This window comes from Melopsittacus undulatus, chromosome 7 (genome assembly GCF_012275295.1).
Source record: "Melopsittacus undulatus isolate bMelUnd1 chromosome 7, bMelUnd1.mat.Z, whole genome shotgun sequence".
In the NCBI taxonomy this organism is placed as follows: Eukaryota; Metazoa; Chordata; class Aves; order Psittaciformes; family Psittaculidae; genus Melopsittacus; species Melopsittacus undulatus.
In genome coordinates, this window is record NC_047533.1 from 1,736,475 (window position 1) to 1,757,557 (window position 21,083).

General features: G+C 55.9%; 2 protein-coding genes across 2 annotated transcripts in view; both read right to left on the reverse strand.

Moving 5' to 3' along the window:
* Positions 1 to 168, reverse strand: part of SFXN5 (sideroflexin 5) — a 67,699-nt gene extending 67,531 nt beyond the window's left edge. The window contains exon 1 of the mRNA XM_034064722.1: positions 86 to 168. Coding sequence (XP_033920613.1) covers positions 86 to 142 — 57 coding nt within the window. The 5' untranslated portion in view covers positions 143 to 168. The remainder of the gene's footprint in view (positions 1 to 85) is intronic.
* A 5,572-nt stretch (positions 169 to 5,740) lies between these two features.
* Positions 5,741 to 21,083, reverse strand: part of RAB11FIP5 (RAB11 family interacting protein 5) — a 35,637-nt gene continuing 20,294 nt past the window's right edge. The window contains exons 4-6 of the mRNA XM_034064660.1: positions 13,562 to 16,021; positions 8,462 to 8,651; positions 5,741 to 7,532 (exon numbers count right to left, since the gene is read on the reverse strand). Of these exons, the coding sequence (XP_033920551.1) occupies positions 7,323 to 7,532; positions 8,462 to 8,651; positions 13,562 to 16,021 (2,860 nt within the window). The 3' untranslated portion in view covers positions 5,741 to 7,322. The remainder of the gene's footprint in view (positions 7,533 to 8,461; positions 8,652 to 13,561; positions 16,022 to 21,083) is intronic.

Genomic DNA, 21,083 nt, shown 5'->3' on the forward strand with positions numbered 1-21,083 from the left:
ACACGGGGCCGCGCACGGGGGTTGGGGGAAGCGCCTCCCTCCGCCGGTCCCTGCCCGTCCCCGCTCCCTCCGAGGCCGCCGGTACCTGCTCGAAGCGCGGCTTCCCCAGCTGGAACGGGGGGTACTCGGCCGGCTCCGCCATCCCCTCCCCGCGCCGCAAGCGCCACTTTAAACGGCCTCCCCCCGCCGCCGGGCCCGCCCCTCGCGGCGGAGCGCCGCTGATTGGCTGCCGCCCACCGCAGCTCCCGCGGGGCACGACGGGAAATGGAGTCCGGGCGGAGGGACGGGGGGCCTGGATAGCCAATGGGAGCGCGCGGCGGCCGCGGGGCACTATGGGAAATGGAGTCCGTGGGGGAGCTGAGGGGAGAGGGGAAGAGGAACCCGACGTGAGGGAAGGGTTGGGATGGAATGGAGCTTAAATCCCATCCGGATCCAACCCTGCCATGTAGGACGTACAGCAGATGATAATCATGGAATCCAAGACTGGTCTGTGATGGAAGCGCTCATCCAATTCCAACCCCTTCCACTGGAGCAGCTGCTCCAAGCCCCTGTGTCCAACCTGGCCTTGAGCACTGCCAGGGATGGGGCAGCCACAGCTTCTCTGGGCACCCTGTGCCTCAGCACCCTCCCAGGGAAGAAGGTGCTGATATGTAATGTAAACCTAAGATCAGGAAGAAACCCAGGGTTAACAATACAGGAGTGACTTTGGAAGGCTCAGCGGAACACCAGGTAACTGTGTCCTGAGGGGAACTTGCTTCACATCTCTGAGGTAAGGGAGCTCTGCCCACAGAGACCTTTACACACAGAGCATGTGAAGTACACAGAGCGTCCTCAAACAGGGCTGAGCTGCAGGCTGCTGTCCTCAGCATACAGAGGACATGGAGCTGATGGAGCAAGTCCAGAGGAGGCCACGAGGATGCTCAGGGGCTGGAGCAGCTCCTGTATGGAGACAGGCTGAGAAAGTTGGGGCTGTTCAGCCTGGAGAAGAGAAGCTGCATGGAGACCTCAGAGCAGCTTCCAGTGTCTGAAGGGGGCTACAGGGATGCTGGAGAGGGACTGTTCATTAGGGACTGTAGTGACAGGACAAGGGGTGATGGGTTGAAACTGAAACAGGGGAAGTTCAGACTGGATATAAAGCAGAAGCTCTTCCCCATGCAGGTGCTGCCACTTCCTCACGTCCATTCTCCTCTTCATGAAGAACCAGCTGTATTTAGCAGCCAGCAGCCATGTGTGAAGCAAGCAGACAGCAGCACTCAGTCCTTCCTGCCCTGGAGCACCCGTGGCCCACGCTTCCGACCATAGGGAACCTGTGCTGAAGAGTCCTTCCCCTTTGGAGCACAAACACTGCGGTGAGGGAGGACCCACAGGAACGTGGTGTGGAAAGGGGGAGTTTGCCTTAGAGCTGGAATTGAGCAAATACTAACACAGAGAAAGGTGGAAGCCTGAAAGCTGAAGAAAAACCCATTAAATTTCATCGTTTCCTTGTGGAAACACATTGATGGAGCTGAACAATTGCAATTGCCCTTTAAAATAGGTGATTACAAAGGAAGAATTGGCAATCTGGGAATAAGGAGTTTACTGGGATGCAGCTGGGCTTGCCCGTGGGCTCAGTGCTGGGATTTGTGGAGCTAAAGGAGGGGCTGGGGGCAGAAGGGATGTGTGGGAACTGTCTCTGGAATCCTCTTCTTTAGATTAGTGGGATAACAAGAGTCTGACCCTTCCAATGCCGCTGCAATGGTTTGGGGGATTAGGATCAATGCTCCGAGGAAGAGCAAAGGGTCAGCAAATAGAGTGAAGGGGAGGATGGAGCAGGGGAGGATGGAGCAGGGGAAGCAGCCAGGGCATAAGGGGAAGGATTGGAGCAGCAGCAGTCGAAGCAGGAGGTTACAGAGCAATTTCCACCTAAGGAGGAATTAAACAATAGATGTGGAAAATAAAACCCTTCTTCTTTTGCTTTCCAGGGCAAAATGTGAGCATCACAACACTGCTGGGGGGGTGTTGATGCTCTGCTTTATGGATGTGGTGCTGAATCTCCCTTTATTCCCATCTTGTCCCATCTGCAAAAACCATTTCTGCTTTTAGGCTACTTCAGCACTGATCCCTTTCAATGGTCCCGAATCTCCTGGGTAGAAAAGGGGCTCAGAGCATCCAGCCTGGCCTTGAGCACTGCCAGGGATGGGGCAGCCACAGCTTCTCTGGGCACCCTGTGCCAGCGCCTCAGCACCCTCCCAGGGAACAGCTTCTGCCTTGTATCCAGCCTGAGCTTCCCCTGTTTCAGTGTGAACCCCTCACCCCTTCTCCTATCGCAATAGCCCCAGATGCAGAGTCCCTCTCTATCATCCCTTCCTTTTAGGCAGGGTCTAACACTGCTCAGAGCCCTAAAGGCCGTCCTAAAAGGAACAACAAACCCATTGTGCTGTGAGCTTCACGAGGCAGCTCTCCCTTTCCTAAAGGTTTCATCCTGCCCTTCACAGCACAGCCAAATCCCTCCACTTCCCAAGGATGCTATCCCAAACCCCTCTGTCTCCGCACAGGGGGAATCTCCCTCCCTCCCATCCCAGCCAGAGCCAGGGAACTGATACAATCCCTAATGTTGACACACTTCATGTTTGGTAACAACAGAGGGGAGAGAATCTGTTTATCCCAAACCCCATTTGGAGTGACATAAGACTATCACTTTTTTGGTTAAATACCAGAAAGAATATCAATTCTTTGGCTGATGTCAATCTCACCAGATCCATGGAGACTGACAGCTCCTGTTTCCTGGGCTGGGGAAGGAGGAGGAGGGGGAGCTGCTTCCTCACAAGTGGTTGACAAGCAGGTTTCTTCCCATTGTGGTGGGGAACAAGCACCTAGTCACTGAGTGAGGGGCTCTGGAGACTTAATGTACTAGGTTTGGGTGCAAGGAGGCTCCAGGGTGGCTTCTGATGCCAACAAGCTCCAAGATGGACTCTCAGCAACGTGGCAGCACCTTTGGGATAATGGATTTAAGAAGGAGAAGGTGAAAACTGCACCTACAGCTGGAGAGAGAACATTGAGGAGCAGCCCTGCAGAGCCCCAGGTGAGTGCAGGAGGAGGCAGGAGGTGCTCCAGGGCTTCCCATGCAGCCCATGAAGCTCCATGTGGAGCAGGGTGCAAGGGAGCCCACGCTAACCCAAACCTTCCTGCTGCCTGTTCTTTGGATAGAGGATCCCAGTTCAGTGCGCTGATCCCATGGAGCAGCGTTCCCAGCATTCCCATCTGGGCTCGCAGGGTTAACATGATCCCCCCAGACAGGTGCTGAGCTCCTGATCCAGCTGGAGGAAAAATAACCTGGGATTAGAGCTGCCAAAACTCTTCTGTCGGAGCTGGGATTTAGGGAAGCTTAAAGGGTTCATTTGTGTGAAGGGAGGAAGCTGTAGCCTGGACAAGGGGGAAAGGTGGGATTAGGGCAGAGGAGCTAGAGGGGAAGGGCTGGGAATCAGCCCTGTACTGTTAGAACCCTCAGCACTTCATGCCCTCCATGAGCCTGTTCCATAAGCAGAGGCACCGATGGAGCTGGTTTCCTCACCAGGCACCTGAGGCTGCACTCTCTGGTGGCTACGATGCAGGATGAGGTCTCTTCATCCCTGCTCCATCCCTGGCAGTGTTCAAGGCTGGATGGGAATAGGAGGGAGACCCACTGCAGTGTGCAGAAGGATGAATCATGGAGTGGTTTGGGTTGGAAGGGACCTTAAAGCTCCTCCAGTTCCATGGCCACAGGCAGGGACCCCTTCCACTGGAGCAGCTGCTCCAAGCCCCTGTGTCCAACCTGGCCTTGAGCACTGCCAGGGATGGGGCAGCCACAGCTTCTCTGGGCACCCTGTGCCTCAGCACCCTCGCAGGGCAGAACTTCCTCCCCATTGCCATGTACTTGCTGTCCAAGCACCATCAGCACAGACGCTGCTGTCAACAACTCCCAGGTTTCTAGGAACAGCTTGAACAACTTTTATTCTCTCATTAAAGTGCTTCAAACAGAACAAGCTCTTTAGAAACATCGGTTGCAACTATTAAAACATGAACCACTCGGAACCCGCTTCCTGCCTCCGTCAAGTACAAGGAAACCAACAACTCCAACCCCCCCCCCAACGCTTCTCCCTCCCATTTTGGGGAGGGTTCACACACAACCCCCCCATTTACAACACGGAACACACGGAGGTTTCTTCCCAGACACAGCCTAAGGCTGAGTCCACGCGTTGCTTCAGCACCCACATCCCTTCGGGTTTGCTCCAGCTGAAGGCTATTCCTTCACGGTTCTTCTGGCCCCTATTCCAGGCTGGAAGGGCCAGGCAAGGCATAAAGAAATCACTTGGCCCGAGTGTTTTAAGAGCAGAAAGCACCCAGTGATGTGCTGGCAGCGAAAGCAGAGCTGTGAGCAAGAGCTCCCTGCCCAAGGCCTCGTGGAACAGCTTGAGCATGGAAAGACCAGAGGCAAAACCAGAGTGATGTTATGGTTGTGCTTGAAATGGACCCAGGGAGAAGCTGCTGCTGGGCCCCAAAACCCTGCCTGGGTTCAGTGGGGAGCAGAGCCGGAGCCTTCCCTCTGTGGGTTTGCAAGGAACACGTGGAGATCTGGGATGTGAGTGACTTGGGAATGTTTCCCTGCTCCTGTTCCTCTACAAGGAAACATCCAGGTCCTCAAACCATTTCCCTCTGGTAACTTCGAGGTTTTAACAAAGAGATTACACAGAGTCTGTTGTGTGCAGCCACTTATGTACACAGAGAGTAAACGGTGCTGGGGGGAAGAAACCTGTTTGCAGGACAGCAGAGTGGAGAAACAGAGAACAAAGACAGAAACAGCTTCAAGACACCTTTTCCTAAGCACAAGTGCAAGGTCCCCATGCAGAGCCCCACTGTGGCCTCTGGAGATGCTCTGCTGTCACCAAGCCATGGTGCAGAAGGCAGTGTGGGGACGTTTGGGGACCATGCTGCTCAGAGGAGGTGTCAGATATTGCTGACAGGGCCCAATACAAGCCCTGCTGAGAGGAACTTTATATATTCAAGTGCAAAACATTCAAGCTTTGGAGGAGAGAAAAGGCCGAGCTAAGGCAGAAGGGAAAGGGGCTGAAGAGGAGGGGAAAGGTGCAGTTTGCTCCTTATCAACATTGGCACTTGTGTGTGGGGAGCACCTACAATGCAGAAGTCCCAGGAAGCAGCTGTTGGGGGTGAGGGGGAGCAGGGAGCCAGTGTGAGAATCCAGCTCTGGTTTCCCCTTCCTCATTCCCAACTGACATAAACCTTCCAAACTCAGCATCCCTGCTGCTTGTCCCAACCCGTTCCATGCTGCTCTCCTGCTGCTGGGCTGGATTCTACCTATCCACAGCTCCTCCCAGCTCAAAGGGGGAGCTTCTCCATGAGAGGAACCCCCAGAAAGGGATCTGAGTTCTCAAGCCATGGGTCCTCTTGATGATACAGGCAGAGAGAGGTTTCTGGTACTTTCTACATTGGGAGAAACACCTTCCTTTGGACCCTCATGTCTTAAACCAGAAGCAAAGTCCTTACACAAGGGCAGAAGAAGCATAAAGACATGGGGGAGAAGTGCAAAAGCCCAGATTGCTTCCTCCTAGGGCCCAAAGCCAATAGGAAATCAGGTAGGAATGAGGCTCATGGCCAGTATCTTCCCAGCTAACACATCCTCCTCCTTGTATGATGGGTTCCGAGCTAGACAGGACCATGACAGTGACACCAAACCCCCTTTCTCCTGCTAGCTCTCACCCCAACAGCTCAGACTTCGAGCATGACCTAACACTATCTCTATCCAGCTGTAGTTTGTCCTGGAATGCTTGGCCTGCTTTTCCCCCAGTGTCATCTCTTCCTATCTGCTGTCCATGCAGAACTCCTGCCAAAGTGACCCCCACGCAGGGGTGGGAAGGCTCTGCTGCCTGCACTTAAACTCACCTCTCTCAGATGAGCTGGCAGCAGAGGGAAAGCAGCCCCAGATGGGATGTGTTGGGCTGAGAATGGGATCTCAGAGCCTGCTACTGTCCTACTGCAAAAGGCACAGTTTCTCCATGTTGGGGTATAACTGGAAGGAATTAAGGAGGAAGGAGTATGAAGGATTTGAAGGTAAGTTTGGGAGATGTATGGGAGGGAGAAGGTGCCTCACATGTCCAAGCAGCTCAAGACCCACACCACTGACCCTCTGCTTGCACAGGCACCTTCTCCAGCCAAAGCCCTGGCAGAACAAGAGGAGCAACATCCTCTCTAGACCCTTCCCCAGCATCTCCAAGCCAAAGCTGCCGGTCCTCCAGTGCAGCCAGGAGCATCACTCACCAGCCTCAGGCCAATGTCCTCATGGCCACTCAAAAGTCAGCAGCAAGAAGCATTTAAGTCCTTTGGGTGAGCCCAGGCCAGCAGAGCCCTGACACCAGAGCATGGATGTGGTACAACTCGAGGTGTTTGGTGCCAGCAGTGGCTCGAAGGAGCTCTGTGGTGGTGATGGCTGAGGCTGGATGCATGTCTGAGCTCCCAGGGTGTCATGCACAGAGGTGGTGGGTGCTCAGACACCCATCTGCACACATGAGCTTCAGTCCTAATGGTGTTTCCTGCTGCACTGAGGAAGACAACACCAAGTCAGCGGTGGGGCAGGTGGTGGAAGGTGATTCCTATGGACACAGGAGAGGTTTGAGCTGAGGAACTGAGGCAGCATCACACAGCAGAGGAACCAACACCACCCATAGCTGAGCAGTGACATTGGCTTGAGTCCTTTCTGGCCTCCAGCTCCAGAAGCACCTCCTGTATCGTTGGCACACTGGAGCCAGCTCTTCAGATGGAGACTCTTCATTTGGGGTATAAGAGGAAGGGAAAGAGGTGTCCAACAGTAGCTCCTTCCCCTAAGTGCCTACATGCTGGTGAAGCCTAACTGAGCTTAAGCATCCTGATGTTCACCCAGTTGAACACCATCCATGGGCCAGCATACATCACTTCAGAGAAGAGATATGGAAGAGTGTGGGCAGAAGAGCAGCAGCAGCAGGAGGAAGACACGGGTAAGGTGGTTGGTTTCCAGCTCTCAGATGCCCATGGACCACTCACTTAAAGCATTGGCAGATGAGTGCCTGAGAAGATGCTGCTCGGTCACAACAACAGGAACCTAAGGAGGCATCAGCCTCTGCTCCTCCCCATAGGGTGGGTGACAGCCCATCACCCTATAGCTCCCTGGAGCCAGAACTGGGATAAGCTTGGGCTGGGAAGGAGCAGGTAACCTTTGGCAAACAGAAGCCACTGGAGCCCTCTTGGAAGAGGAAGGGGAGTGCAGGGATGTTTGCAGCGTGTTTATTGGAGGAGTGCTGGTCTGTGGGGAGAGGTTACTTGGTCTTGTCTTCTCCCAGTGGGATCTGGAGGAGCGTTGGAGACTGTTCCATGATGCGGACCAGCAGCTGGTCAATGTAGTTCTCCAGTTCATGGATGTGCTCCTCCTTCTTGCTCAGCTCCTTCTCCTTCTGCAGCAGGAGCTCGATGAGCTCATCGTGGGTCAAGTGATAATACTTGGCTGACTGGTCCAGAACGGTGGAGTCCTGTGGCAGAAACCAAGAGGAACATTCAGTGAGTTATAGAATCATACCATGGAATGGTTTGGGTTGGAAGGGACCTTAAGTCAAAGGAAACCCCTGTCCCCCAACAGTTAAAAGGTAAAGGTAGGAGCACAACAGAGCCCATTCCCTTGGTATGAGACCTGCCATTTCTGGGGCTTCCACTCTCCCTGGTCCTCCAGCAGCAGGAAAAGACAATTGGGAGCTGAAAAACCCCTTCAGGAGCTCCCAGAGGATGAGAGCTCCATGGGATCCAGGTTTCCAGACTGGCTGGAGCAGCAAGGGGAGCAGGACCCAGACAGACCTCATCCCAGATAAGGTGAGATGCTCCTAACCCATAACACGAGCAGCCTGTGGAACCAGAAAGGGCACAGAGGTTGTACCTGTCTTTCCACTCAGGTGAATCCCAGCAGTGTTTTACAGGTCAGGTTGGGGAGGCAAACAGAGCAGCAGTGGAGGAGGAGGAGGAGAAAGGAGGAGAAGGCACCTCCATGACACTGTGCCCTCAGACATCCCACATGGGTGTTCTCCTTGCCTCAGCATGCCAGTGCTTGGGATACAGCAGCAAGAGGCATGAGCAAGGCTCCAGGAAGAACTCTCCCCTCTGCCTTCAGGCCTTTCATCAGGCACTTATCCCATCCCACCCTCTGATCTCTGGGGATAACCTGGCATTGGCCTAACCCTAACCCTAACCCTAACCCTGTACAACAAAAACCCCAACCCAAAGCAAGCAATGGGAGAACAAGAGGGTGAGAAGGCCATGGAGGAAGGCAGCCAGGACTGAGGATGTCAGGGTTAACCCACGTGGCTCTGCTCACACAGTGGCAGGACCCAGCTCCTCCTCCTCCCACACCAGCTATGGATCACCTGGAGGAGGTGGGAAGGCAGCTCTCACCTCAGAGGGATGCTCCTACCTTTAACTTGTTGGGCTCTGGCTTCTGCGGGTGCGAGGAGGGGGCCACAGGCTGCACACTGCTCGTGGTGACCGTCCTCAGCTTCTCCAGCCCATTGCTCAGAGCAGCCGTCAGGCTGGACCTGTGCTGCTGCTTCCTCTCACTGGAGAGCTCCTGCCCTGCAGCGCTGATGGGTTTCACTGGGTGAGGACTAAGGGGAACAAGAGGTTGGACAGTTAAACCCCCCCAGGATTGGGAGCAGCACTGAGCTCTCCATGGGGTTCTTCAGACTGGGTTGGGTTGGAAGGGAACTTAAAGCTCCTCCAGCTCCAACCCCTGCCACGGGCAGGGACCCCTTCCACTGGAGCAGCTGCTCCAAGCCCCTGTGTCCTACCTGGCCTTGAGCACTGCCAGGGATGGGGCAGCCACAGTTTGTATGGGGATGGGACCCACTTATGACATTCAGTGAGCTCCACACAGCTCATCTGCTCTGAGGAGAGCCTATGTCCTGCAGAGCAGGGGCCTCAGATGCTCTCCAGCCCCATTTCCACCCAGAGGTGAGATAAGGAGCCCCAGAACACGTGTGTTTGACTGGGACAGGAACAGATTCCCATGCCCACACCTCTGCTCAGTCCACACTGAGTTCTGTGGCTCAGGACTCCCACCAGGCACTGGTACCACAGGGGAAGTTCAACCCAGGTCCAGTGCCATCAGAGGCTGCTACATTCCCTGTTCACAGCAGGGGCTTTGGGGCCAGGAGCTCCCAGGTTAGTCTGGGATCAGCACTGATGCTTCAGGGATGCTCCTGAACTGCCTCAGCCCAAGAGCTGGACCCTCCTGCCTGAAGACACCATGGAATCTGTCACCCTCCACCAGCCAAAAGGGAGAGTGAGGAGCTGGTGTCTGAGGACACCTCCTCTGCCCCTGGAGAAGGAATTACAGCCTCACGTGGTTTGGCCTCATTCTTCACCCAAAAGATTGTTTCTGGACTTAATCAAAGTCCTTTTGCTTTTCATTGTGATGGAAAGAGAAGTGACCTGATGCTGCTGTCCTGCAAGGAATACACAGACCTCAAGATGGATCATAGAATAGGGTCATGGGATCACCCAGGTTGGAAAAGCCCTTCAAGCTCATCCAGTCCAACCATTCCCAGCACTACCAAGGCCAGCACTAACCCATGGCACTGAGGCCTCGTCTCCACACTGTGTGAACACTTGCATGGCCGGTGCCTGCAGCCCTGCCCTGGGCAGCCTGTTCCAATGCCTGAGCACCCTGTGGGGCAGGAATTGTTCCTCAGCTCCATCTAAACCTGCCCTGGTGCAGCTTGAGGCTGGTTCCTCTTGTCCCATCCCTTGTTCCTTAGGAGCAGAGCCCAGCCCCTCCTGGCTCCATCCTCCTGCAGGCACTTGGAGGGAGCCATCAGGTCCCCCCTGAGCCTTCTCTTCTCCATCTGAACCCCCAGGTCCCTCAGCCCTTCCCCATCTCTCTTGTGCTCCAGGCCCTGCACCAGCTCCGTTGTAGAATCCACCAGGAGCTCTGCAAATCCTCTGCTCCCACCAGATGCAGCAGCACAGGGATAACCCCAGTGTTGGGCATCCAAACAGCACTGCAAGAGAAGGGGAACCTCAGCAAGGTGGGCAAATGTAGCATCTCTTTACAATGGGGACCTTAGGGTGTTGGTAGGATGGGCTGTAGGAGGAGGACTGACACCCACAGTGATGGTGTGAGCTGTTGCTGGGCTGGGACTGACACCTCTCAAGTCCAGCTTGTGCTCACTGTGCTCTGAAAGCTTTCAACCCTGTTCCAGGACTGAGATGACACCTTTGTCCCAGCCTCATTCATCCCATGTGCCCAAGTCCTCAAGGCTGGTGCCTTCATGCCATGTCAATGGTGATGGGGTCAGGATGTATCAAGCAGTCTCCTTGTGCTGACAGGGCACGTCTGAAGCCCTCTTCATGATGATGCCTCCTGTCATCCATTTGCTATGAGAGGACAGCAGTGGTAGCCACTGACCAGCTCCAATAAGCCAAAGGACTGTCCTTGTCACTCCTTGTCAGAGCTGTCCAAGCACATGGCCAGAGCCAGTGTCCCAAAGCAGCATGGAAGGATGGAGAGGGATCCCATAAATCACTGTGGGAACAATCCTGTTCCTCCAAACACACGGTTCAGGAAGGAGACCAATGGGGGCCCTACTCATCCCAGCCAGATAGGAACACAGGCAGCTCCAAATGCCATCACAGGATCCCAGCCTGGTTTGGGTTGCAAGGGACCTTAAATCCCATTCAGCTCCAACCCCTGCCACGGGCAGGGACCCCTTCCACTGGAGCAGCTGCTCCAAGCCCCTGTGTCCAACCTGGCCTTGAGCACTGCCAGGGATGGGGCAGCCACAGCTTCTCTGGGCACCCTGTGCCAGCACCTCAGCACCCTCCCAGGGAACAGCTTCTGCCTAAGAGCTCAGCTCAGTCTCCCCTCTCTTGGGCAGGTTCAAGCCATTCCCCTTGGCCTGGCCCTACAGGCCCTTGTCCCAAGCCCCTCTCCAGCTTTCCTGCAGCCCCTTTAGGCACTGGAGCTGCTCTGGGCTCTCCCCTTCAGGAGCCTTCTCTTGTCCAGGCTGCCCCAGCCCAGCTCTCTCAGCCTGGCTCCAGAGCAGAGCTGCTCCAGCCCAAAGCAGCACACGCTGATCTCACACCTCTGACATTCCCAATCCTGCCCCTTGCAAGTTCCATAGGATGCTGCCACAGTCACCCACCAGATGCAGGCACCATCACTTAAGGAGCTGCCCAACTGCTCCAAGGCAGTGGAGTCCCCAATGCACTGGTGTGTCCTGGGCTGTCCTTTAGGTGCCACCTGCACCAGAGACACCTTCCCAGTGGTGAAGGCACCATCCTCCCTTCCCCAAAGAGCAGGAAAGGGATCCTCCACACACCTGAGTGCTGCAACTGATGCTGAGCACCCACCTTCGTCACCGCAGGACCTGCAAACACGATCCCAACATGTGCTCTTCCAGATGCTGCTTCCCCTGGCTCCATCAAATCCAGCCCACCAGAGGCTGCTCCAGCCTCCCAGCTCCCTGGGACCAGGCTGTGTCCCATCCAAACCAGGCTGGAGCTGCTGGTGTCGCTCACATACACAAGGCTCAGATACACTTGACTTGCTCTCTGGGATGAGGAGATCAGCTCAGAGGCCTCTGGCCACATGGGACCCTGCAGGAGGTCCCATCCCTCCAAAGGAGGGCATGTATCCCCAGCACACCAGATTCCCAATAATCCACACCAGCTATCCATACCAATCCAGGTACCTTTATCTCATGGAAGAGAAAGACACTTTCGTCCCAGCTGAGCCTTAATGTCCATCCTAAGCTTTTCCTTTCCCCTTCCACCTTATTTGTATCGTATCTTTTGTCTCCATTGCCACTGAGCATCTTACTAAGGAGATTCCTTAAGGAAAGGCAAACCTGGAAAAGGGCCCTTCCAGCTTTCCTCTCTCCCCTATGCCAATCAGTCACCTCTCCCCAGCCTTATAAAGTAGTGCAGAACCTTGGAGCCTTCCATAGGGACCGCAGGAACTCCTCAAGGGTGACTCCTTCCAAGCATCTTCAGTCCCAGCAGCAAGAATCCAAACCATCCACGGGTTAGAGGCAGAGCAACCAGAGCAGAGATGCTCGAGGCCTCCTCAGACAGGCACCAGGACAGAGGCCAGCATGGACACAATGGGTCCAAGCCCACTTGCCTCCCATGAGCCAGTCAGGACTTGGATGGATGCAGTCAATCCCAAGGATGACTGTGAGCATGTATCATCAGGCACCATCCACATGGAGTGTCCTGGGACTACACTCGTTGCCTAAATCTACCCTTTGGGATTGCAGGACACTTCTCTTTCCATCTCCACCCACAAACTGTGACCAAGGTTATCTGTTGGGGGATGAAATATCCAATTGGGAATGGTTTGAGGATGTGGCCTCCACGAAGGGATAAAAACCCAACCCAGCTCCCAGCCCCAGCTCGTGCTGCTCTTTGCTCCCAAGGACATCACATCCCCACTCAAGCCAAGGAGGGATCCCCATGCAGTAGGGCTGCAGCTCAGCCGTGTTCTGCTGTCCCCATCTCCTGCCTCCCTCCCCAGGCCCGTGACCAGCACTACTCTTGGGCCAGGTGGGATTTTATCATCTCAGGGCCCCCATCAAGCTCCATTTGCCTCTGCAGCAGAGGTGAGGCCCATCAAATACATCCCTGTCAGGAGACCCCATGTAGGTCCCCATGGAACCCACAAGAGCTTAATCCCTGATGAGCCCATGACCATCTTCTGCCCAGCAGACCAGGGGAAGGTGCACCAAGAGAACCTGATGAGCTGAAGGACACAGAGCAAGAGTCTTCACCCTCAACTCAGCATCTTCCTCATGGCATTTCTACAGCCCAAAGCTGACCTGGGAGGAGGAGGAGCCCCTTCTTTACTTGATGCACCACCACCATTCCCCCCTTCCCATTCCCATTATCCTTAAGGCTAAATCCAGTGGCTCCATAATCAATGGGCATCTCTGCAGGAGGAAGGGGAGATCAGCATCTGCCACCGCCCTGGTGACACCACTTTTGGCTATGGAAGGAAGAAGGTTTTTAGTCCCTGATGGTTGTTTCAAAAGGAAAGAAACCAAAGCTGAATGAGAAGGGAAGGGGCAGGAGCTGTGCACATGCCATGAAGGAACTCATGAGAGCATTAACGGCTGGAAGCTCTCCTGGCAGACATGGAACAGGCACCTATTGCAAGCACAGGGAAGATGATGGAGCCAAACTCAGCATCGAGTGCAATGCGGATGCAATTGTGCTGCGTTTTCAGCTAGGGCAGGTCTTGGATGCATCAAACCATTTACCCTCTGTTAGGGCAAACACAGGACATCAGTGGCCATTCCTCATGATCCAAGAAAGCCAAAGCTTCAAGCTGCTCAAGCCTGGACTCTCTGGGACCACAGGAAGGTAAGGGAAGAGTCCCTGCAGCAACCCATGGAGCATCCTCCTTGGAGTGGGCTGCTGAGGGACCCACTTACCAACCCCATTGCTAAGAGCAGATGGGAGACAGGGTTCCCATCCACCACACACAACATCCCTTGGCCTTCCCCGGAATGCTCACCTGGAAATCTGCTGGCAAAGGGGCTTCTCAGCCGGCTGTGTCTCCCTGGGCAAAACCAGGAGCGCTGAAGCTCGTGTGTCCCCAGGCTGTGGCATAGGGCAGGGCCGGGCGGCTGCGCGGCTGCTGGCGGCAGGGCAGGGGCAAGGGAAGGCAAACTGCTCTGGGTTAGTTGCAGCCACGAGGAAAGGGGTGGAGGAGGCCAAGGGCTGGTGGTCATGCAGGAAGGGTTTGCCGAGCACAGCCCCAGGGAGGTCAATGGGGAAGCTTTGCCCAAGAGCTTCCTCTTGGAGGCTGGAGAAGCTGGAGCCGCCCCGAGCAACCCTTTTGGGCAGCACAGGTTGAACAGGGATGGGGTCTGCTGGCTCCTCCACAAAGGGGTTGCTGGGGGGGTTTGGGCTGAGCGCTGGAGCAAAGGGGTTCCAAGGGGTTGGAGCATCCTCCTTGTGCCTCTCCTCGGCCCCTGCTGCCTTCCAGAAATCAGCCTTCTTGAAGTCCATACTGGGCTCACTGGTTGTGGGGCTGCCCTGCTCTGCTTCCCAGGGAGGAACAGCCACTGCCATGGGCTGACATGGCTCATCCTGGCCCCCTGCTCGCCCCATAGGGCCGGTCACCAGCTCCTGCTGCCCCTCACCATCACCCCGGGCCAGCTCTGGCTGCAGTGGGCTCTCCCCATGCGCTAACCTTTGGGGTCGTGGTGCTGAGCTGAGACCCACGCAGTGACCGGATGCTTCCTGCTCTTCCAGAGCTGGCCAGAAGGTTTCCTGCTGGGCCAGGTCTAGCCTGGATGGTGGGTTTAGGCTTGAGGTACTGAGGCCCTCAGGGAATGGCTCCTGGTTGGAGGCTGTCTCCCACTCGGTCCCCATCAGAGGGGATAAACCTGACTGGCCTAATCCATCCCGGGACAACTTTGATGGGCAGGTCTCCAAGTGCTCAGCTGCAGGTGTCTCATCCATCTCTGATGGCTCTTCCCTCAAAGAGGTGTCCCTTTCTGGCAGCTTGTGAGCTCTCTCCTCCACAGGAGCTACTGAGTCCACAGGGGCAGATTCCACATCTTCAGAGACTGGGAACTCGCTCCCAGCTACATCCAGTCCCATTGTGGGTGCACTGGGAGGTACTGGGCTAGAGATCTCGCTGCTCGGACAGCTCCCCTGCAGCTCCCCCTCTGCCTTTGGGCTCTCCACCTCCTCACCCCCTTGCCGTGGGTTGCCAGCATCTTCCTCCTCGCCATCCCCTGCACCTCCCATGGCTGCAAACCACCTCGGAGGCTTGGGTGGTGGTGCGGTGGAGCCGGCCACCATCTGCTCCTCTTGGCTACCTGTCCATGGAGGGAGGACAACCCTCCTGTCCCGAGCATCAGAGCTGAGCCTCACTCTGCTCTCGCTGGCCTCCAGCCTCATGCTGGCCTGGAGCCGGAACACCGACGTCCGGATGTCGAAGGCATCCTCTGAGCCTCCCGCAGCCTGAGGCTCCATCCCAGGCTCAGGAACCACAGGGAACCGTCGTGGGGCCCCATCCGGGAGCAGCCGTGGGGGCACAGCCACCACGTTGGTGCCGGGCAGGGGCTCGGGGCTGAAGGTGCTCCTGGGCAAGAGGCAGGTAGTGGTGTGGGAGCCGCTCTTGGCCTCCAAGGTGCTGTCGCTGAGGAAGGCTGGATGAGAGCCAAAGGTGCTCTCCTGAGCCCTGTGCTCCTGCCCTGCCACGCTCTGGCTGTTCTCTGATGGCTCCGGGGTGCTCTCGGTGGCTATGGTCATCCAGCCGTTTGTCCCTGCACTACAGGGGTCCTCATTGCTGTCCCCTTCCTCCCTAACACTGCTGGGAGCACTCAGTGCTGCTGAAGCCTCTTTGTCCCCCGGGTTTCCCGATGCAAACGTGGTCGTCCAAACCGTAGGAGTGCTGCTCTTCCTCCTCCTCCCCATGGACCCCACAGACACGGGGCTCAGCACATCCTCTATCACTGTGGCCTCCTGGGTTGTGCTCACCAGGTTTGCCCCCACGTCTAAGCCTGAGAAGTTGGTCCAAGCCCGTAGAGCTGCTGGTATTTCAGTGCTGATCTGCACATCAGTCTTTTCCAAGGCCTTCGTGCCCTCCTCCTGGGCTGGCTCCACTGATCTCTCCATGGGGCTGGTGGCACCAGGATCATCGATGAAAGCCATACCCTCTGCTGCCCCCGAGGCAAAGAAGTTCTCCTTGTTGAGCTCTGGTTTGAGCCTGCTGGTCGCAAAGGCATCGAAGGTCTCATCCCACTCCGAGACAGGAGGAGGGACAGTGGGTGCCTTGGCCGGAGGAGGAGGAAGAGCTCCCGGTGATGGGGGAGTTGTTTCCGGCACGGGGACACCAACGCTTGGGGCTGGAGACTCCCTCTGTGGGTCTTTATGTCCTAGGGAGGCAGAGGGACTGGAATCCGCAGAGGAATAAAAGCTCCCAGCGACCTCTGGAGCAGCACATGGCCCAGCCGGGAAGCTAGAGAGAAAGTGAGTAGGTGAAGGAGAATTTAGTACCTGGTCAGCGAGGAGGTCCTCAAAGAAGGGATTGCTCTGCAGGGAGCTGAGGAATGGGTTGGTGGGGGACAAGCATCCGGATTGAGCGTCTCCAAGCGCGGGAGGGAGGTTAGTGCTCGGCATGCTAGCGAGATGGGCTACGGCAGCGGCAGGAAACTGGGCAGGGGAGCAGGGAGGAAAAGGAGAAGGAGCATCTGAGCTGGTTTCTACCTGAGGAGACACTTCCAGGCTGTGGAGGGAAGACAGAAGAGTCCTCCTGGTTAATGCTGTGACAGCGCTGCAAGCACACACCACACACACTCCAAAGCAATGCAATGACTGAACACGTTGTCATCTCTCCGGTTAGGCAGAGCAATGATTATGGAGTCAAGGCATGGAAAGGGCATGCACGACACACAGGAGAGGGCAGCCCTTCTTCTACATGTCCTCCACGCTTCCCTTCCTACCTTAGCAAGCCCCAAGACGCAGGCACCAAGGGCAGGTTGAGCACAAGGAGCCAGGATGGGCTCCTGGATCGGGATTATTGAACCTTTCCCAGTTTATCCCAGTGCTTCATGACCTGTCTGCCAGCACATCAGGGTGACAGCAGACGTGGTGCTCATTCTGGCAGCCAAGCAGGAGGGAGCACATGGCCAAGATGCAGCCTTGGATCTGCTCCTGGCTCTGCCCCGTGTCCCCACATCCCCTTCATCCCATCACTTCTGGCCTGAAATCCCTTGGAGGACCTCAAGGAGGAGGAAGGGGTTCAGCACACGTTAGATTCATGCTGCACATTCTCCTGTAGCTCACCCCATGTCCGGCAGCCAGTTCCCTGCTGCCTTTCCAAGAGGGACTACAGTGACCTTGCTTTGGGATTCACTGATCTTCCTTTGGGATCTCCTCTGGCAATGGGCATCACCCCCACGAGGAACTCACCAGGTTCGGGATCATCAGCTCGGTGGTTTTCACATCATGGTGTGGACACCCCATGTCCCAGCCAGCGCTCTGATACCACATTCCCCTCTCCTGAGCCCCCATCCCCTTCACTCACCCCTACCAGGAGCAATCCCAACCCCAAAGGATGGGAACACCCAGCACCAGGAATGAGCTGCCCCAAAACAGAGTCAATGGGATCACCTCCTGCATCAGCCACCGCAGCTGAGCTTCAGAGCCCCCAGCCTTGGACTGGGACAAACATGGACATTCACTAGCCAGCACTGGGCATGGCAAAGATTAACATGGAATGAAGGAAGGAATGGCCCTAGGGATACACCACAGCATTCCCTGCCTCACTGGAGCTGCTGGTGGGGACCACAGGCAGCGCTGGAAGATCATGGTCAGTGTGCTGTCAAATGGGAAAGTTGCCTGGAAGAGCATGTTCATGTGTTATAAGGATGCACAAAAGCCTCAGACACATTTTAAAGCTCAAAAATGCCATCTTGAGGCAGAAGCTGAGGATGTGTGAGCACAGAACAGGAATCATGGGATCAACCAGGCTGGAAAAGCCCTTCAAGCTCATCCAGTCCAACCATTCCCAGCACTGCCAAGGCCAGCACTAACCCATGGCACTGAGGCCTCGTCTCCACACTGTGTGAACACTTGCAGGGCCGGTGCCTGCAGCCCTGCCCTGGGCAGCCTGTTCCAATGCCTGAGCACCCTGTGGGGCAGGAATTGTTCCTCAGCTCCATCTAAACCTGCCCTGGTGCAGCTTGAGGCCGGTTCCTCTTGTCCCATCCCTTGTTCCTTGGGAGCAGAGCCCAGCCCCTCCTGGCTCCATCCTCCTCTCAGGCACTTGGAGGGAGCCATCAGGTCCCCCCTGAGCCTTCTCTTCTCCATCTGAACCCCCCAGGTCCCTCAGCCGTTCCCATCTCTTGTGCTCCAGGCCCTGCTCCAGCTCCATTGCCCTTCTCTGGCCCCACTCCAGCCCCTCAATGTCTCACAGCAGGCAGGTTCTGTGCTGCCCATGGCCTGGACCACGAGTGATGCACGGATGGGGAGCAGCCCATGCTCACTGCAGCAGAACCCCCTCCTCCCTGCTCCTGCAGCTTCACAGTCCCCCTCACACATCACCTTCCAAGCAGCTACCTTGGAAAAGAGCCTCCCTGTGCAATCAATGGCACCAGAGCCCCTCCATCCCAGTTTTAAGGTAGGTCACAAACACAGAAAGTGGCAGAAGCTCAACCCCAGCACCCATCAGACACCACATCAGATACTACTGAGTGGACCTGGTAATTCAAGCACCAAAACACCCATAGAAAACACCATTTCCCCCCAACCTGCAGCACAGCTGGTGCTGTGGGCAGAGAGCTCGTGGGTGACCTCCCCTGCAGTCACTCCTCAGCAGTGGTGGCCATGGCCAAGTGTCCCCCCCAGTCCTCACAGAGTCCATCCATGCTCTGCTGCAGCTCCATGTCCTCTCCAGGCACGTACCTCCATAGAAGATAACTCAGGGCTGCCCAGCTCTTCCTGGGTGTTTTGAGCTCTCAGTGGGCACAGAACATCTCCAGGACAAGCAATGGAAGAAGGTGATGGAGAAGGTGATGGATCTTTAGGCACAAACCAGCTCCAAAACCAGCTCTGCTTGGAGCCAACCTGTTCATGCATGTGGTGGGCAGGGACCCCTTCCACTGGAGCAGCTGCTCCAAGCCCCTGTGTCCAACCTGGCCTTGAGCACTGCCAGGGATGGGGCAGCCACAGCTTCTCTGGGCACCCTGTGCCAGTGCCTCAGCACCCTCCCAGGGAACAACTTCTTCCTTATCTCCAACTTGAACTTCCCCTGTTTCAGTCTGAACCCATCACCCCTTGTCCTGTCACTGCAGTCCCTAATGAACAGTCCCTCACCAGCATCCCTATAGGCCCCTTCAGACACTGGAAGCTGCTCTGAGGTCTCCACGCAGCTTCTCTTCTCCAGGCTGAACAGCCCCAACTTTCTCAGCCTGGCTCCATACAGGAGCTGCTCCAGCCCCTGAGCATCCTCGTGGCCTCCTCTGGACTTGTTCCAACAGTTCCATGTCCTTTTTATGTTGAGTTTCCCTCTCTCTGCCGAAGGATGCTGAGGAAAACCAGGAGCTGAGGACGGCGAATTCCTCTAGAGGGAAACCTCCTCCTGCAGCAGCCTGATGGGAGATGATCTTTGCTGCATTCAAACGCTGACTCACCCTCCTCCTCCTCCTCTTCCCATAGCCCAGCACACAGCTCCGCCAGCCAAAATAAATAGCTGGTACCTTTCTGCCCTCATCTCGGGTTTGGCAGCACTTCACAGGCTTGGTTCAGCCTCTCCACATTGGAAAAGGAGAGAAGAAATCCTGCTGAGCAACCCCCCGATGGAAAAGTCTATTGGGAACAGCTTGTTCAACGCAGGGGGTTTCCCCTATGGATTGCAGCCTAGATTCCAGGCTGAAGGCAAACACCCCAGCCCTGCAGGCACAGGGCATGGTCCCCAGCCATCCCAGCCCATCTGCAACAGGATGGGTTAAGCTGCACCATGGAGATAAAGGGAATGAGCTCAGACGTCAAGGTTTGGGAAGGGCAAGGCTCAAGCCCAGCTAGAATTAAACTGAGGTTAAGAGCTGCACGGAAGCTCAAGTGGAAAATCCCTCCTAGGAGGGCTGGAGCATAGAATTCCAGCCTGGTGTGAGCTGGAAAACACCTTGGGATCATCCAGTTTCAAGCCCCTGCCACAGGCAGGGTCACCCCACAATGAACCAAGCCACTCACAAGCTGCTTTTGGCACCACTTCCCTATGGACCAGCACAGAGCAAGGGGTGAGGTGGAAAACCAGCAGGATCAGGGCACTGGGGGCCCCAGGAGCAGTTCAAAGCCTGGCAGGGATAAGGAATTTCCTCTCAGATCGGTGTGGAAAGGGTTGGGATAGGCTGTGGCAGCCCAGGACATTTTTGGACAGGGTGGGAAGGAGGCAGAGGGTAAAAGCAAATGCTGCTTTTGAATAGGAATTCTGGAGGTGAAAGGAGTGGCTTTAGGTCTCTGTTCAGGAACTGCTTCGCTTTCCCCTTGGTCCTCACCTGCCCATCATTACAATGAACCAATCCTGCTTTATACATGTGCCCCCCAAACCACAGGGATAAATACATAAATAGCAGAGATGGGATCTGGGAAGTGCTAGCCCAGGTGGGTGCAAACCCCAAAACCTGCTTTCCATAGGATCCCAGCCTGGTTTGTGTTGGAAGGGACCTTAAATCCCATCCAGCTCCAACCCCTACCATGGGCAGGGACCCCTTCCACTGGAGCAGCTGCTCCAAGCCCCTGTGTCCAACCTGGCCTTGAGCACTGCCAGGGATGGGGCAGCCACAGCTTCTCTGGGCACCCTGTGCCAGCGCCTCAGCACCCTCCCAGGGAACAGCTTCTGCCTCAGAGCTCAGCTCAGTCTCCCCTCTCTTGGGCAGGTTCAAGCCATTCCCCTTGGCCTGTCCCTCCAGGCCCTTGTCCCAAGCCCCTCTCCAGCTTTCCTGCAGCCCCTTTAGGCACTGGAGCTGCTCTGGGCTCTCCCCTTCAGGAGCCTTCTCTTGTCCAGGCTGCCCCAGCCCAGCTCTCTTAGCCTGTCAGGAGGTTTTTAACCTGCAACCAGCACCAGTGCTGTTGTTTGTACAGGAGAAACCACAACTTCTCCTATTGCCAAGGCTGAGATGCAGCCTCCCTTTATCACCCCGATTCACCCTGCAGGGAGCAGGCCCTGCGGAGCTCTGATAACACTGGAGGAAACCCTGAAAACACTGAAGCCAATTGTTGTAGCCTCAGCTGCACCTGCTGAGCTCCTTCCTTACACACAGCCCTGGACCACACAACCTTAAGAACAACAAACCCCAAAGAGCCTTTTATTCAGGGCTCCAAAGAGCAAACACCATCTTCCTACCACTTCCATTCCAGCCAGTATCAAAGCCTGGTGGCTTTAGCAGAGCACAGCCCTTGGGACCTCCTTCCTTGTGCAGTCAGTGAGTAACCAGCTGCTGATGGCTCAGCAAAACCCTGCCCAGAAGAGAAGTGCAAAGCTCTTTGGAAAGCAGAAGTTAACCCGGAACCTTCCTGCT